General features: G+C 48.0%; 2 protein-coding genes across 2 annotated transcripts in view; one reads left to right on the top strand and one right to left on the bottom strand.

Annotated features, from left to right (window-relative positions):
- Positions 1–243: 243 nt before the first annotated feature.
- ADM (adrenomedullin) lies at positions 244–2,538 on the bottom strand. The gene is made up of 4 exons (XM_029208596.1): positions 2,395–2,538; positions 1,840–1,958; positions 1,538–1,687; positions 244–1,331 (listed from the first exon to the last, which is right to left on the bottom strand). Exons 2-4 carry the CDS (start codon positions 1,935–1,937, stop codon positions 1,013–1,015), a joined length of 567 nt encoding a protein of 188 aa, XP_029064429.1. The 5' UTR covers positions 1,938–1,958; positions 2,395–2,538; the 3' UTR covers positions 244–1,012.
- A 9,317-nt stretch (positions 2,539–11,855) lies between these two features.
- SBF2 (SET binding factor 2) overlaps positions 11,856–17,528 on the top strand; it is a 451,879-nt gene continuing 446,206 nt past the window's right edge. The window contains exon 1 of the mRNA XM_029208916.1: positions 11,856–12,051. Within this exon, the coding sequence (XP_029064749.1) occupies positions 11,997–12,051 (55 nt within the window). The 5' untranslated portion in view covers positions 11,856–11,996. The remainder of the gene's footprint in view (positions 12,052–17,528) is intronic.

The raw sequence follows: 17,528 nt of genomic DNA, 5'->3' as shown, positions 1-17,528 counted from the left end.
CTGTGACCTGGAGCATCTCCTCGAAACCCGGACCCGCACTCAAGACACGCTCTCCGCACGTCCCACCAGAGAGCGTTACTCCGACAGCTCAGCCAGCGCGGAGAGCAGCCAGCACGCGCCAGCGCAGCCGTCCTACCTTCCCACGCCAGGCGGTTGGACCCCAAGGCTCCCGGACCCCAGGGCTCCCGAGCGGACCAAGACTGGGGACACCCTCCCTCCCAAGACTCGTGACCCGAGAATGAATCAGCGTTGAGACAGTTTATTGGTTTGCTACTTCGCATATCACCCATTTTATGTAAATAGATTATACAGACATGGTGTTTTCTTCTTCCACAAGAGGCAACCAGTCTCTCTTTCACGCACACACGCTCACATTCCACGCAGCACACAACGTTACACCTCTCTGAGACATTCACGTATTAAAATAGAGGGGAGGGGAACAATATAATTGCTTTAAAATGCCCTTAATACAATATATAACGTACAAAAATATCTCTATATTTGAAGTTACAAAAAAAATCTTGACACAACAAACTTAAATATTGATAATTACCTCTGTATATACAACACACATTGCACTTTTCCTCTCTAGGTTTTGGAAAGTTCAAGTAATAGTGAGGCTTGCGCCCCGGTGGGGTGACACCCCGTCAGAAATCAGTTTGTGGGCGGGCACGGCAGTGGCTCAGACCCTTGCCCCTGGGGGTCTCAGCATTTATTTCGCAGTTTCTCCTCTCCGTGAGCCAGGCAGAGGACACTCCCTTGGATTCCTCTGCACCCCCCTCCCCACCCGGGGCACCCGGGCCGAATTAGGGTGAAGAGAACACTGCCTCCGAGGTGGACGGGGTCCTGCAAAGCCAGGGCTCGCCGCCGGACGGTACTTCCCGGACTCTCGGTCTCTCAGGGCTGTCTCAGCCCGGGTCCCATAGGCTGAGAGGCTCGGCTAGGGGAAGTCCTCCGTCCCGGGAGGCGCCGGCGGGATGCATGTGCGACTGTTCGCTGCTGCCACAGGCGCCTAAATCCTAAGGAGGGTGGCGAACACTTGATGAGCCCGGGAGGCCGGGGCCCCGCGCGCCTGTGGCTCCTGGGAAGACAGAGTCCGTCCCAGGCCGGCCTCGGGGAGGGAGCGTCGGCGCCGGCGGCCGTAGCCCTGGGGGCTGATCTTGCTTCTGGGGGCGACGCCGTCCTTGTCCTTGTCCGTGAACTGGTAGATCTGGTGCGCCAGTTTCTGCACCGTGCACGTCCCGAAGCGACAGCCAAAGCTCCGCAGGCTCTGGAAGTTGTTCATACTCTGGCGGTAGCGCTTGACTCGGATGCGGGCGGCGTCCGGACTGCTGGAGAAGGGAAGGAAGGCCACATGAGACCCCCATCAAGCAGGTCTTTGGCCCCAGCCAGCGGGAACGGAGCCATTCTAAGACCAGAGGGAGCTGCTAACTGCTACCTCCATCTGAACTGCCATACAGCCCCGATGATCCCCAGGGCCAGGGCAACGGAGGAGAGCTCCCCTTGCCCACCCCGCGACGGCGCCCCGCATAGTTACCTTGCCTGGGGGCTGCGAGAGGCGCCCTTCACATCCTGCGGCCGAACGAGAGTCTGGGCAGGCCCTGCCTTCACATCGGCGAGCCCGGTGGGGTAGCTGCTGGACTCGCGAAGTTCTCTTTTTCCACGACTTAGAGCCCACTTATTCCATCTAAACAACACAAATAGACTCGATTCGCAATCGTCCAGCCGAGGTCTTGGCCCATCCCTGCTCCTGTTCACTTCTAACCCCTCGGGGACCAATGGTTAGTTTCCCTTGTCTTGCAGGTACCAGAACTGGGGCAGGCGCTGCCTGCGACTCACTTCTTTCGGAACTCTGCCGCCACGTCGAGCCGTGCGGTGTCCGCGCCTAGGAAGGCGAGCGAGCCCAGATACATGAGGGCGACGGGAACCAGCTTCATCCCAGCGTCGATGCGTAGACCCTGGGGAAGGAGAAAGAGGAGCCGAGCGTGAGCACCCGGGTCTGCCGCACCGCCGGGCGGGGCACGGAGGGGGGCGGGGGGCCCCGGAGTGGGCAAGCTCAACCCGCGCTCTGCCGGACTCAGACGCTTATCTCCCCGGGGCGCAGAGAGGCGCCAGCGGCATTTGCACCCGCTAGGGGGGTGACAGGCCCCGCAGGGGAGGCCACTGACCCGCGCCAGGCTCCCAGAGGTTCCCCGCTCCATTTCTCGGATTGGCTGACGGAGCAGAGGGGACTGGGTCTCTGGAGTTCCAGCTGTGTCCACGAGCTGGGCCCGGGATGTGGGACGCACCCGGCAGAGGACCCTCCAAAGTGGATTGTACCCCTCACCCAGCGCTCCTAGTCTCCGGCCTGGGCAAGCCTCCCCACCTTTAACCCGCCCGGCCCGCGGTGCTTACCTGCTTGAGGGGGTGATCTGCCGAGATCTTTGGAGGATTAAGTCTGAGACGTCGCTCTGGCAGTGGCAAAACCCAGACGTCCAAGCTGCGGTGAGAAACCAGAGATGGCAAGGTTCGACCCGTTCCGCCTAATGTCACCAAGAAACCACTGAGTGGCCGGCTCTCGTTCCTCCGCTTTATAAGAGCGCAGGGGGCGGGGCCTAGGCTGCCCTCGCGCCCTCCCTTTCCTCCCTTGGGCGCGCGCTCTGCAATCGGGAGCGCGCATTGCTTGTCTGCGGGTATGGGGTTTGGAGGTGAGGTGGGGGGTCCCTCATGCCTAGAGGGCTCAGAGATGAGCTCCAGGAGATTGGTGCAGGAACTGCCTCAGCCCTGACTCACTGGGCACAGAGTTCAGACCTTAAGCCGGGACGAAGCAGAGCCGGTACAACCTCTTGGGGGTCCTTACCTAGGACTTATGCAGCCCAGAGTGTAACGTCTTCTGGCACACAACTGCAAGAGCCAGCGCGGGGTATCACGCGGATGACCCGAACTCCAGACCTCTGGAGCTGTGGCCTCGAGTGGACCGCGCCCCGTGCCGGCTCGGCGCCTGACCTGGCCGCGACCCCAGACTTCAGCGGAGCCTCAGGGGCAGAGCACAGAGCACAGCGGAGAGAAGGGGGGCTAGCCGAGACTCCGGGGTTCTGAGGATGGGCTAGTAAGATTTCGCAATAGGAGCAAGGCTCGGAAAGGCTGATGTGAGAATTGGGATTTAGAAGGGGGGACTTACCTGAAGTTTCAGAATTTGCATGCCTATTTGGAAATAAAGGAATAACCAAAATTAGGACGAAGAATACAGTTTCATTTTTTCCCCTTTTAATCCAATTATGCCTTATAAGGTTACAACCTGAGAGTTTGCCTGGCTGCCCTCGGAGCCTTCATTCACCCCTTGTAAACGTGAGGATACTGCCAGGGAGCACACTAATGCTTCACGTATGTTAATCCCTTTACAAAGCATGGCCACATCCTGATCTCCTTTGATCTTCACACCTACCCTTGAGTTAGACAAGGAAGGTAACATCAACTTTCTACCTGGTGAAATGAGAAAACTAAAGTTCAGAGGGGTAAGCATTTGCCCAAAGTCACACCAAAGGTGGTAAACAGTAGTGTCCTAGCTCGGCCCCGCAAGCATGCACGGCCGACTGGACTGGGGCGCCGCGTGGATTTTTCTAGGCTAGTACCATCATCTTGTCAAGGGAGAGAGGAGAGTCCTAGCCCCCGCCCAAGGATTTATGCCTTTTCATGATGAATCACCCCCAAGCACGTTTGTCACCGTTTATGCTCTTCCATCACTGCTTCTTGACTTCACTTTCTTACTTAACTTCGGGAGGCCAAACTAGGGAGGGAACTTAGCCCCGCGGGGCTCCCTACTTCTTGCAGGAGGGCCTCTGGTATCCTATCACCCACTTCCCTGGATGCAGGTCCTGAAGCCGAGGGCCTAGACTGAGAGGTGGAGGGCGCACGGGACCACTGGAACTCTGTGGTGCAGCTTCTACTCTCACCCTACGGCAATTCTCTTTGTGAACCTGGGCAGGTTACACACCCCACCCTCTGGTTTCCCCATTTATAACTTGCCCCCAGCGGATCTCTAAGCTTCCTACCTGCTCTGCCACACTGGTTCTGAGACCCAGTGCACAGGACCTTGCCTGCCCTGGGCCGCGCACTGCTGGCTCAGCCGCCTTTTCACTCCCAGGACTGACCGGTGGACATTGCACCTGGGAAGGAATGGCCGCGCCGAAGTTATTTATTCTGAGGACTCTTCTCCGAGGGAGTCACCTGAGCGGACCTGAGTTCCAGCTGAGGGTGGGGGACAGATTCCTGGCTCGGGCTCGGGGTTGGGCTGGGAACGCCGAGGGTCGGAGGAGTGCAGCGCAGCGCACTGGCTGAGTTCGGGCCGCCTGTCTGGCTTCAGGGCAGTTGCCGCAGTAGACCGGATCTGGCGGCTAGTCTGCCCGCACCGCAGACAGCAGGTATTACTGAGTGCCTGCTCTCTTTCCAGGAGCCTCCCCAGCCTAACTATTCTGTTTTGCTCGCTCGTCTCCCATTTCTCAATGCTTCCTTTCAGTTCGTCCCCTACGAGTCACGCTCTTCGCAGCGACCCTGTCCAGGACCGGCTGTCTGTCAGTCTTGTCTAAGGATGCGACCTACTCGTCGCCAGCTTCCAGCTGGGTCCGCGCCAAGACAGGTTTTTACTTTCATTTCCCCGGCTCGCGCCTCTGGCTGCCGGGGAGGTCAAGGACAGCTGGGCGCCGGCCCACAGCCAGGGAAGGTCCCGTGGTCTGGACTCGTTCCTTCCAGTTCCCACCAGCCCTGGGGGGTTTGGTCCGCAGAGGACTCTTCAGCTGTACCTCGTGGCCTCCCGGCTGTGGCCTTTAGGAGAGCCCTGGTTCCAGGAGAAAGGGAGGGTGGAGGGGATGGGGGAAGGGACCGGGGACGGAGCTCTTGGTGCAGACTTCGCTTTGAGCTGCTGGAGGCTTCCAAAAGCAAACCCAACCCAGAAGTGGAGACTCCGCCGGGCTCCAGTGCCTACGCCAGCAGCATAGCGGCGGTGCCGGGAATTCCCACCTGAGAGCCTTGGCACAATGATATCAGCCCAGGTGTGCCTTATAGCTCTGGCACGTAGAGGTCTGACGCTTGAAAACTCCGTCAATTCTTTAAGCCCTGTGTTGGCAGCTCAGGGTTTTGCTAGAGCACCCGTATCTTCGAAAGCGTGTGTGTGTGTGTGTGTGTGTGTGTGTGTGTGTGTGTGTTTGCTTGGGTCGGCGACAAGGGCCGGAAGGTTCCCCAAAGTGTCGTGGAGTATAAGTCGAAAAAAAGATATAAAGTTTTCCAAATGTTGGCATCTATTTTTTCCCTTGGAACCTGGGGTTCGTTTACTTTAACAAAGGGGGAAAAATCACTAGAATGCATTCACGGTTAAACGTCGGACATAGAAGGAAACAACTTAAGGACTTCTGCTTCTGGCGATTTGTAAACGTGGAGTTTCATCCATTCAAGTTGCAGCGATTGTAGATTCACACAGAGTACAAGGAAGGAAGGAAGGAAGTGAAGGAAGAAACATCTTTAAAATCTCACTGGCAAGACAAGTGAAAGAAGCAGAAGAAAAGAAATTTTGGTTGATGAAGATCCACTTCTTTTGTGCCCAAGAATTTTCAAAAAATAACCCCCCAAAGCACTGTAATAATTGTGCATATTCTGACATCATATATACAGACATACAAATATACTGAAGCCTTGTTGTATAATGGTGTCTCAACTTCTTCACATTCCAACTGAATTATTTTTAGGCCCTAAATCCAAGCCTTATTCTTAGTAATGTAAGGAGTTTTGAAAAAATTTTGGTGGTGGTTTCTCAGTTAACACTGTGGACACAATCCCTAAAGCCAGTGTGACCACACTCAGGTCATGAAGAAAAGAAATGAGAAACAATAAATAATATTAAAAAGAATAACTAAACTTGAATAGCTAAGTGCATTGCATAATTATCTCTGATGCCTCTTTTTTCAAACAGGAAATTTTACAATGCATTTATTTTTCATATAGTTCAAAATGCCTCGGCTAAGCTGAGGGCTTGTTTACCAAGTCCATTTGAAAACAAGTTTCAAGAAGCATCCGGGAGTCATAACACCAAGTGGTTTAGAGAAAGGAGCCAATCAGCTACTCAGATTTAGTCACAGGAAAAAGTAAAGCAGGATACAAAGCTCAGGGCACTTTTTTTTTTTTTTTCTGGAATCTCTGACTTCTCTAAACTAATAAGATATAGATCCTTTCCAGAAAAATGCACATGTACATAAACCAATTTAAGTATAAAATAAGCATACGATTTCAGGAGATTGACCAAGTAAAGAATGCTGGCACAGAGTAAAAATCACTGTTTCTATAGCATTAATTTCTGTCTTGGAGTGGTAGAGGCAGGGAGGGCAGTTAACCTTTTTCCTTCTAGGGCATAAATTTTCCAGAGCATCAGCACAAAGAAAAGTCAAGCTTTTGCTGCCTCATTTCTGTGCTCTTGCACAAAACATATGGACAGAAATAATCAATCCTTGGATGTGATAAAGAAGACAAACCTCCCTGAAGCTTAGGGAATATAAGTTGCTATAGGACAGATGAAAGAGAACACAGAGAAGATGGTTAACATATAGAAGCTTCTTATACTAACAGCTATAACAGAATGAGGTGAAATGACTTCAAGAGAAATTTACTACTGATGGCACAATGAATGGCATTAATAAATGGAATATAAAAGAGATGATTCGGGGCTTCCCTGGTGGCGCAGTGGTTGAGTCTGCCTGCGGATGCAGGGGACACGGGTTCATGCCCTGGGCCGGGAGGATCTCACATGCCGCGGAGCGGGTGGGCCCGTGAGCCATGGCCACTGAGCCTGCGCGTCTGGAGCCTGTGCTCCGCAACGGGAGAGCCCGCAACAGTGAGAGGCCCGCGTACCGGAAAAAAAAAAAAGAGATAATTCGATCATTTAGGGTTATCCCTAGCCAATGAGAATGGTGTTAACGAGAGCAACCATCATGCTACCTGCCTCCAGGTGGGGATACTGTATTATCAGATTAGAACTGTAGGAATGAGGCAGTTCTAATGTATGGGCCTACATGAGTTGAATGTTCATTCATTCCTTCAACAAACATTTACCAAGCATGTATTATATGCCTAATTCTGTGTTAAATGCTGGGCATACAATAATCAACAATGTAAGCATCATTCTTGCCCTCAATGAGCTTACAGCATGGTAGGGTAGCCAAATATAAACAAATCTTCATAGGAATAAATACATGATTACAAACTGTGGTAAGTGTTCTGAAGGAAAAGCAAGATTAGGGGGACCTAATGTTCCAAATATAAGGAAGAGCATAGACAAATGCTTAGAGATGAGAAAGAGCTTGGAACACTAGGGAAGAAAAAAGGAGGCCAGTGTGGTTGAAATGTATTGAGTGAGGGAGAAGAGAAGCATGAAATGAGATTAAGGAGGTCATCAAGGTTAGAGTAAATAGGACCCTTTGAGATATGATGAAGATTTTGCACTTTATTCATAGTGATTTGGGAAGCCTGACAGGTTTGAAGACTGGAGAGACATGATCTGATACACATTTATTTAAAAGATCATTGTGGCCATTGAATGTGATGACTGGATTAGGGAGGAGCAAGAAGGGGAGCAGTGCAGTGGTGGTGCCCTGGAGCAGCGGTCTCCAACCCCCGGGCCACGGACCAGTACCTGTCCGTGGCCTGTTAGGAACCGGGCCACACAGCAGGAGGTGAGCAGCACGCAAGCGACAGAACCTTCATCTGTATTTACAGCCACTCCCCATCTCTTGTTTTATTGCCTGAGCTCCACCTCCTGTCAGCATTATCTTGAGTTGTATAATTATTTCATTATATATTACAGTATAATAATAATACTAGAAATAAAGTGCACAATAAATATAATGCGCTTGACTCATCCCAAAACCATCCCCCCACCCTTGTCCGTGGAAAAATTCTCTTCCACAAAGCCGGTCCCTGGTGCCAAAAGGGTTGGGGACCGCTGCCCTGGAGAGATTGGAGAGGGCCTAGTCCCACCATAATCTCAATTAATCCACCACACACACACACACACACACACACACACACACACACTCCACTCTAAACTTCACCAACAGAGCTGGCTTCATGGACGTGCGCCCTGTTCGGTCACACAGGACCCCAACCTTTGTTTAATGCTCTGCTTGTTGCTGTTTTGAAATTCTTAATAATTTTTGAACAGAGAGGATCCTTTATTTTCATTTCGCTTTGGCCTCTGCACATAACATAGCCATCCCACTCACCAGATAGACATGCAATCTAAGTAAAAACAGTCTGCAACCTCTCACAGCACCTATCTATACTGCTAATGTCAGGGATAGTTTACGTGAGTGTCAGGATTCAATTATTCATATAATCACACATGTGAAAGCATCTGTAGGACAATTTCTATTAGCCATCTCTGAAGCCTCCTTCCCGCACCCTAAACAGACACCCAAGGTAGAAACAGTGTGTTTCCTATACAGATTTACTTTGAAGACAGGGTTCATAATCCACTTACTGTCCTGAAGTTTTACCTACAGGGAAAGTCTGGGATCACCATTGAAGCAGGGAAACCAGTTAGGAAGCTCTTGCAATAGTCAAGGTGGAAGGTGATAGTGGCTCAGACTAGTGGGGTGGCAGTGAGGGGGGGAGAGAAGCTTACATATTTGGGAAGTAGGATCAATAGGACTGAGTGAGGAATGTGGGGCTGAGAGAGAGGCAGGTGTCAAGGGTAGCAATCATTCAGCTTCTTACTTGGGCAACCAAGTGGATGGAGATGTGCCAATGGATCAGGGAATTTTCTACCACAGCTGCTTAGTCTCCTTTGTTACTTGTTGGTAGAGATCGTCTGAAGAGGCCCCAGCCCTGCCTGCAGATGTTTGGTCAAGTCGAACTCTCATATTGCCTCTTTGAACTGTAGTGGCTAACCACAGGAAGCACTTGAAATGACTGTACAGATCAACCACTTACTCCACGACAGCCAAATGTAGGAGCAGCAGGTTGATAATTCTTGCTGACTAATAATCAGCTCCTTTTTGACTTCTAAAGCATAAAGGAAAGGCATCTGCTATGTACACACCATCATTGTGTTGCATAGTCTTCCTCCCTCCCTGCCACCCTTCAGTAAAACAAATCTGAGTCTGCTTTACCCCTCACTCTTTGGTGAGAGGTGATGGTGGTTATCTCAGGGGATGGTCTGGCCTTCAGCCAACCTCAGTAATCAGGCTGCCTTGTCAGGGCTTATCAGTTTCAGCAGACTGGCAGCTGTTGGCTGAGAAGCAAAGCACAGTTCCAGTGTGTGCTAAATATGTTCACATGTGTATTCAAATACATGATGCCTTTATATACATATACCTGGGGTATGTCAAAATCCCTATGCTACAAAACACCCATTTGCAAATGGTCTGGCAGCCTACCTATGACCTAACAGGTGAAACATGTCTAAACGCAAACAGCACTTGATTCGAGGCTTGAAAACAGCTAATCTTTGATTTAAAAAAAAAAAAAATTAAACCAACACTTGTGAATGAAATAAAAGCACATTTTAAAAGTAAAATGTGACATCCTACGTCATGTCATATATAAAAATCAACTCAAAATGGGTCAATGGCCTAAAACAAGAGTAAACTATGAAACTCTTAGAGGAAAACATAGGAGTAAATCTTCCCTTCCAAGAAGTGATCTTGGATTTGGCAATGGATTGCAATGGAAGCCAGGCAATATGACACCAAAGCACAGGAAACAAAAGAAAAAATAGATAAATTTGACTTCATATGGTATAATACATACAACGGAATATTATTCAGCGATGAAAAAGAATGAAGTACTGATACATGCTACAACATGGATGAACCTCGAGAACATTATACTAAATGAAAGAACCCAGACACAAAAGGTCACATATTGTATGATTGTATTTATATCAAATATCCATACTAGGTAAATCCATAGAGACAGAAAGCAAATTTGTAGTTGTCAGAGGCTGGGGGAGGGGAAAATGGGAGTGACTGCTTTACGGGTGTGGGCTTTTCTTTTGGGTGATGAAAATATTTCGGAACAAGATAGACGGGGTAGTTGCACAACATTGTGAATGTACTAAATACCACTGAATTGTACACTTTAAAATGGTTCATTTTATGATGTGTACATTTCACCTTAAAAAAAAGTGAAATGGGGAAGGAACATGATAGCTGCCTTAAAAATCAGAAAGGCTATCATACAAAGATAGATTTTATTTTTTCTGGGTATTTCCATGGAGCAAAACTGGGGGAAGTTACAGGAAAACTCTGACATAACAAGGAAGAACTTTCTAACAATAGGGTTGTTAAACAGTGGAATGGGCTAGCTCCCAAGGAAGTTAAATTAGGCTTTTACTAAAAGTGATCAAGTTGGATGATGAGCTTTCAGGGAATTTATAGAGAGGATTCTTACTTGAGGTGTGACTGAAGCATTTTAGGTTTAATTGTTTTCAAGATCAATCTGTTATCTTCCCTCCACCTCTGCAACTAGGCTGATTCAGTTTGACCATATGCAATTTGCAAATGAACTCCTTGAGTTACAGTATTCCTTCCTGGGAGTTTCAGTTCTAGAGCAGCCCAACCCTCTCAATCTCTGGGGGAAAAAAGCACCACACAGAAAGAGGAAATGATCAATGAGAGTAAACTTCCAGTAGCTGAGACACCAAATCTCTGAACTCACAGTTCAGAGTCCGAGCAGCTTCCTGCTGGTAGTTGGGGGAAATTGTATGCATTCACTCATTAAACATACTCGTTAAGCACTTAAGACACTTTGCTAAGAGCTCTTATATGTAAATGAAGGGTTAAATCATCAATTAATAATGAGTAGTGACAAGCAACCAGGAAGATAATCATATTTGCAAATCATGGAGAGTCCCACAACTTCAGTCTACCACTTGTAACATATCCTGCTACTAAAACTTCAGGAGATACTAACAGAGAACAAAGCAAGCTCATCTGGATGGATGCCTCACTTGCCAAATTCGGAACGATCAATAAGAGCTGCAGTAAAAAGAAAGCGATCTAGATAATTCCTAGATTGGATGATGAAATCCACTAATTCATTTTAATTGCATTGTTTGAACAGGGAAGTTGGAAGTTCCTGCTCCTGCTGCAAGAACCCTGGGACCGCTGCAAGGGGCGAAACCCTAGGCGAGAAGGGCTCCCTTGGGAGAGACAAGCCTCCTCCCTCGGATTCTGTTGTTCCGGGCAGTTCAGGAGGATCCCGGGGATGCCGCGTTCTTCGGAGGAATCCAGCCTCCCCAGGCGCTCTGGGGGAAGCCCAGGCCAACCGCCCCCAGCCCACCCAGCACTAAAGCACGAGGCGCCTCTGAGGATTGAGCAAAACCCTCTTCCTCCGCCGCCTACTCGGTGGCATGTTCCTAAAATTCCCATCTGCACAACATAAACAGGAAACGTGCAGCAAAAGCCCTGGCGGTGCAAATTCCATGCTTCCAGTCGAGGGCGGGAGAATCTCGTCTTGGGAGGGGGAGGGGGAGGGGGGAGGGGAAGCAGCAAACTTTCCAGGGGACCCCTCAGCCATCCCTGTCTCTTCTTCCCAGACCCAGAAAGAAAGAGTGGAGAAGGCGGAAGGAAAGACACCCTGCTTTAGGAAAAATAGGGGAGTGGGAGGTGGGCCGCGGAGGGGCAGCCAGGCCTCAAAGTGAACCACCCCAAGCAGCTGCGGTGGCGGCGTGTGGTGGCAATACGCCCGGCAGCCCACTCCCCAAACCAGCTGTCCTAGCGGCGCCAAGACGATGGGGGTGGGCTCTCCGCCGGGGGGTCAGGTCAACCAGCCAGCGCGGGTGGGGGCGGGGGAGGAGCGGACGCTAAGCGCGGCGCAGGCGCAGAGCGCGCCTCGGTTGTCAAACATGGCTGAAGTGCCGCCGCTGCCGCTACTGCTGCTGAAGGGAAAATGCTGAGCCCTCCCGGAGCGGGTGGGCGGCGGCGGCGAAGGCGGAAACGGGCACCCGCTTCCCCGGCGCGGCGGCGGCGGCCATGGCCCGGCTGGCCGACTACTTCATCGTAGTAGGCTACGACCACGAGAAGCCAGGTAAGGGTGTGGGACGGGCGCCGCCCCCGGGCCTCCCCGCCCCCGCCCCCCGGCTGCCGTCCAGTGGGCTACTCGGGGCCGGGCGTCGCGGCCTGGAGGCGGGGAGGGCCGGGCTGGGCCCCGGCTGAGCGGCGCTCGGCGTCCGGCCTTCTTGGCCCCGCTGAGCCTCGCGGTGGGCGTGAGGGGCCGGCACGAGGGGAGGGGGAGGAGGAGATCGCGTCCTCCGGGCCCGGGGCGGCGCAGCTGGGGCGAGTCTGGGTGCCGCGACCCTCGCTCTGGAGGGGGCTGGGTACCAGGGGCAGCGCCCCGGTGCCGGCGGGATTGGGCCAGGACCGCAGGGCTGGTAGGGCGGGAGCCAACTGTGCTAAGTTCCTCGGGGATAAACTTCTGCCCAGCATCCTGAGTGAGTAGCGAGTGACGCAGGGGGCTGTCCTCTCCGAAAGGAAGTGCTGAGAGTCCTGTGCTCCCTCACCCCTGAGCTGGTGGGGGCCTGCCTGGTCACCGCGCCAGTGGACGCGTGGTACCGAGGAAGGGGAAAGGATCCTTAAACTTCTAAACATTTATAGGAAATGCTCCTCGTTCTTTCAGAACAAATGTGACGGTTATTTCAGAATGAGTCTGAACACTATTTTTTTTTTGTTAACATCTTTATTGGAGTATAATTGCTTTACGTTGTTGTGTTAGTTTCTGCTGTACAACAGAGTGAATCAGCTATACGTATACATATATCCCCATATCCCCTCCCTCTTGAGCCTCCCTCCCACCCTCCCTATCCCACCCCTCTAGGTGGTCACAAAGCCCCGAGCTGATCTCCCTGTGCTACGCAGCAGCTTCCAACTAGCTAGCTATTTTACATTTGGTAATGTATGTTTGTTAATGCTACTCTCTCACTTCGTCCCAACTCCGCCCCCCCCCCCCAAGTCGTGAACACTGTCTTTTAGGTAAGGACCGTTAGCAGACCTCTGAAGGTGATCTTGTTTCACTTTAATGTGTGTTTTAATTCTTTTCATTCGTCAGAAAATTTTCCTCATAAGGAACAATCTGGCAAATGCATTGCATTTAATTTAATTGAGGGATTTCCACAACTGAAGAGAATTCAGGGTTTATGCACGTTTATTTTTGTATTTTTTTGTATTACTGTATAGCTACACATAATGTAATAACTTGAGCTGGGGAAGCACGTCTATTTCAGGGTAATTCTGGTCGCACATTTGCAAGGAATTTTAGATCTCAGCTAGACAGTCCCTTCATTTTTCAGAGGAGATGCTGAGATTGTGTTTTGCTGATGGTTACAGCCATTTGTAGCATCAGAATACCATTGTTTTACCCACTGTTGGTCTACTGCCCCTTTCACTATTCCTCTCCTGATAACTTCCTTTAGCGGGGACCTTTTATATTCTTTAGTCCTTCATCACTCTTGACCTGATTGAGGTTAACAAAAGAAGGGCTTGGGCTATATTTACAGTATTTTCTGGCTCCAAAATTTTATTTGTTATTTCCTAGTAATTTTGTATAATCTGTCTCTTATTACCAAGATTAACAACATGGAGAATCACAGTTTGTTTTTTGTTTTTAACATTATTTCATTTTTAGCGACATTGGGGTTTTTTCCCCCCTCACCTTTTAAAAAAATTTGAAACAATCACAAACTTGCAGAAAACTTGGAAGTATGGTACAAAGAACTCTTTACTCCCTGAACCATTTGAGAGGAAGCTGCTGACCTGATGTCCTCCCTTATCACCCTAGAATGCTTTCGTGTGTGTTTTCTACAAACAAGGTTATTCCCCTACATAATCACAGTACAATCATCAAAATCAGGAAATTAACACTGGCATAGTACTCCATCTAGTTCTCAGACTGGTTCACGTTTTGTTGATTATGCCATTAATCTCTTTACTGGCAAAAGGATCCGGTTCAGAATTATGTATTGTATTTATTTGTCACAGGACCATCTCATCAGAGGTGAGGCAAGCTCTTGGATGGCTTTTGAGCTCAGCTGAGGAATCTTACTGATATTCAGGTGTTTGCTGCTTGCGTACTTATTCTCGATGGCGATGAATTTCGTTTTCATTTACTTTCAATACATTTTTGGCCATGTGCTGCATGACTTCTTCAATTTGAAACAATTCCTTCATCTTTTGATTTTCATAACCTTGACCCTAATGAAGATTATAGGGTCGTTATTTTGTAGAATACCTCTCATTTGGGATTATCTGTTCTCTTATGATTAGAGACATACAGGTTATGTATTTGGGCAGGAATATCACAGAAGTGGTGCTCATTGCATCCTATCTGGTGTACAATTTCAGTTTGTCCTATTATTGGTGATTTTCACTTTGATTCCTTGATTACTTTGATTATAAGCAATGTCTGCTAGGGTTCTTCACTCTAAAGTTAATATTTAATAGTTAATTAATAAATGGTTTTTGTGAGGACTTCTTTGAAACTATGTGTCTTGTTCCTCATCAAACTTGTATTCCTTTATGCATTTATATCTATGGATACATGTTTTTCTGTTTTTTAGCTGGTAATATTGTTACTGTTTATTTAGTTGTTCAAATTATTCCTCTTTTGGCCAACGAGAGCCCATTCAAGCTGGCTTCCGTGTCTTTATGACGTGTCCCCACCATTCTTTGAGCATGTCTTTACTTTTTGGTATAAGAAGATGTTCTGGGCTTATCTTGTACTGTCCCTCCTTTAGTCCTGGAATCAGCCATTTCTCTGGGGAGACCTGGATCCTTTTAATGGAGAATGGTATTTAGAAGCTAAGATCTCAGTGCTGTGTGTTTATTGCTGTTGTATTGTTACTGCTCTCAGGCTTTCTTAATGGACCGAGCCGGGGAATATATGTATGTGTACACACACACGTATTTATGTCTATGTTTATTTGTTTATCCATATATATTGAAAACTGTGAGTTCCCACCAGTACCACTGATTTCACTTCAACACTCCAGGGTCCAGTCTAGTTTTTTCCTTTTTTATATTTGTAATATTCTTATCTGACAATGAGAAATCTGGCTTCCGTTATCCTTAATATATTTACTTCTTTGTTCAGTCTCCCTGTATTTAACCAATCTTTCATCTTTGCTACCACCCTCTCCTCTCCTGGATGCCTTCCTCTCTCTGCTGGGCTCAGATTCTTCATTCTTTCTCTCCCAGCCCCCTGTCCCTGTCAGGACCTAACAGCCCATACCAGGATGCCCCAATACAGGGACACCCTTTTCAACCTGCCCTGGCTTCGGCTCCCCATGTCAGCTTCCCCACTGTTTGTGGATATACTTCTCACTCCCCTTAGGTTCTGCTTCCATGTGGAGCACGACGTCGTCCTCATTACGTGCTCACCCAGTGCCTCATGCCAGGTTGCCCCTCTGCTTTGACAGCCTCCTTGCAGTGCTTGGACTCTGACTAAACTCATTTGGCCGTTCCTCCCCACATAGAGTACCTCCTTGGTTCACTTGGGCTCTGACAACCCTCACCCCACCCCAGGGCTATAATGACTACTCTCTATCCCACAGTAGGGAAAGGGAAGATTATTTTTTTAAGTACCAAAATCCAGAAGCTTTTATAAATTGTAGAATCTTGATAGTGAGATGTATTTTTTTTTTTAACTTGGGATCATTTTTCTTTTCTTTTCTTTTTTTTTTTACATCTTTATTGGAGTATAATTGCTTTACAATGGTGTGTTAGTTTCTGCTTTATAACAAAGTGAATCAGTTATACATATGTTCCCATATCTCTTCCCTCTTGTGTCTCCCTCCCTCCCTCCCACCCTCCCACCCTCCCTAGGATAATTTTTCTTTAGTCATGTTTATTGAAGTATAATTTACATGCAATAAAATTCACCTTTTTAACTAAACAGTTCAATGAGTTTTGACGGATGTATACATAAGTGTAGCCACTACCGCAATCAAGATATAGAGAACACTTCTCTCCTAAAAGCTCTTCTGTGCCCCTTTGCAGTCAATTCCCTCCCTAGCCTCTGGCAATCACTGATCTATTTTCTGTCCTTGCGTTTTTGTCTTTTCTAGAATGTCTTATAAATGGAATTGTATAGTTTTTTATGTCTGGCTTTTTTCACTTAGAAAAATATGTTTGAGACTTATCCATCTTGTGTGTATTGTCAGTTCCTTTTTATTGCTGAATATAATACAATTTGTTTATCCGTTCACCAGTTGGTGGACTTTTGAGTTTCTGGTTTTGGGCTATTATGAACAAAGTTATTCTAAACATTTGCAGACAGATCTTTGACTGTTCATATGGTTTCATTTCTCTTGGGGTAGATACTTAGGAGAAGAATTGCTGGGTCATATGATCAGTGTCTGTTTAACTTTATGTGAAACCACCAAACTGTGTTCCAAACTGGCCATGCCATTTTGCATACTTAGCAGCAATGTAAGAGAGTTCCAGTTAGTCTTTTAAATTTTATTTATTATTAAAAAAATTTAACCATTCTAGTGGACATGTAGTGGTATCTTATTGTGGTTTCAATTTGAATTTTCCTGGTGGCTAATGATGTTGAGCACCTTTTCATGTGCCTATTGCATTGGAATATTTTTGTAAAGAGGCTGAGCAAATTTTTACCCTTTTTTATTGGAATGTTTGTTTGGTTTCTTTTTAAAATTTATATGTAGTTGATTTACAATGTGTTAGTTTCTGCTATACAGCAAAGTGATTCAGTTATACATATATACTTTTTTTTTTTTTTGCTGTACTCGGGCCTCTCACTGTTGTGGCCTCTCCCGTTGCGGAGCACAGGCTCTGGACGCGCAGGCTCAGCCGTTCCGCGGCTTGTGGGATCTTCCCGGACCGGGGCACGAACCTGTGTCCCCTGCATCAGCAGGCAGACTCTCAACCACTGCGCCACCAGGGAAGCCCTATACTTTATTTGTTTATATTCTTTTTCATTATGGTTTATCTCCCTGTGCTATACAGTAGGACCTTGTTGTTTATCCATTCTATGTGTAATAGTTTGCATTTGTTGGCTTCTTATTGAATTTTTAAGTTCTAGATACAAGTCTTTGTTTTTTTAACATCTTTATTGGGGTATAATTGCTTTACAGTGGTGTGTTAGTTTCTGCTTTATAACAAAGTGAATCAGTTATACATATACATATGTTCCCATATCTCTTCCCTCTTGCGTCTCCCTCCCTCCCACCCTCCCTATCCCACCCCTCTAGGTGGTCACAAAGCACCGAGCTGATCTCCCTGTGCTATGCGGCTGCTTCCCACTAGCTATCTATTTTACGTTTGGTAGTGTATATATGTCTATGCCACTCTCTCGCTTTGTCACAGCTTACCCTTCCCCCTCCCCATATCCTCAAGTCCATTCTCTAGTAGGTCTGTGTCTTTATTCCTGTCTTACCCCTAGAGATACAAGTCTTTATCAGGTGTTTTGCAAATATTTTCTTCCAATCTGTGGCTTGCCCTTTCATTTTCTTAACAATAGCTTTTGAAAAGTAGGTGTTTTAATTTGAA

The sequence above is a fragment of the Monodon monoceros genome, unplaced genomic scaffold (genome assembly GCF_005190385.1).
Source record: "Monodon monoceros isolate NGI ecotype Baffin Bay Population unplaced genomic scaffold, NGI_Narwhal_1 Super_Scaffold_7, whole genome shotgun sequence".
Lineage (NCBI taxonomy): Eukaryota > Metazoa > Chordata > Mammalia > Artiodactyla > Monodontidae > Monodon > Monodon monoceros.
The sequence above is the reverse complement of the archived record's forward strand: the minus strand, read 5'-3'. Positions and strand labels throughout refer to the sequence as shown.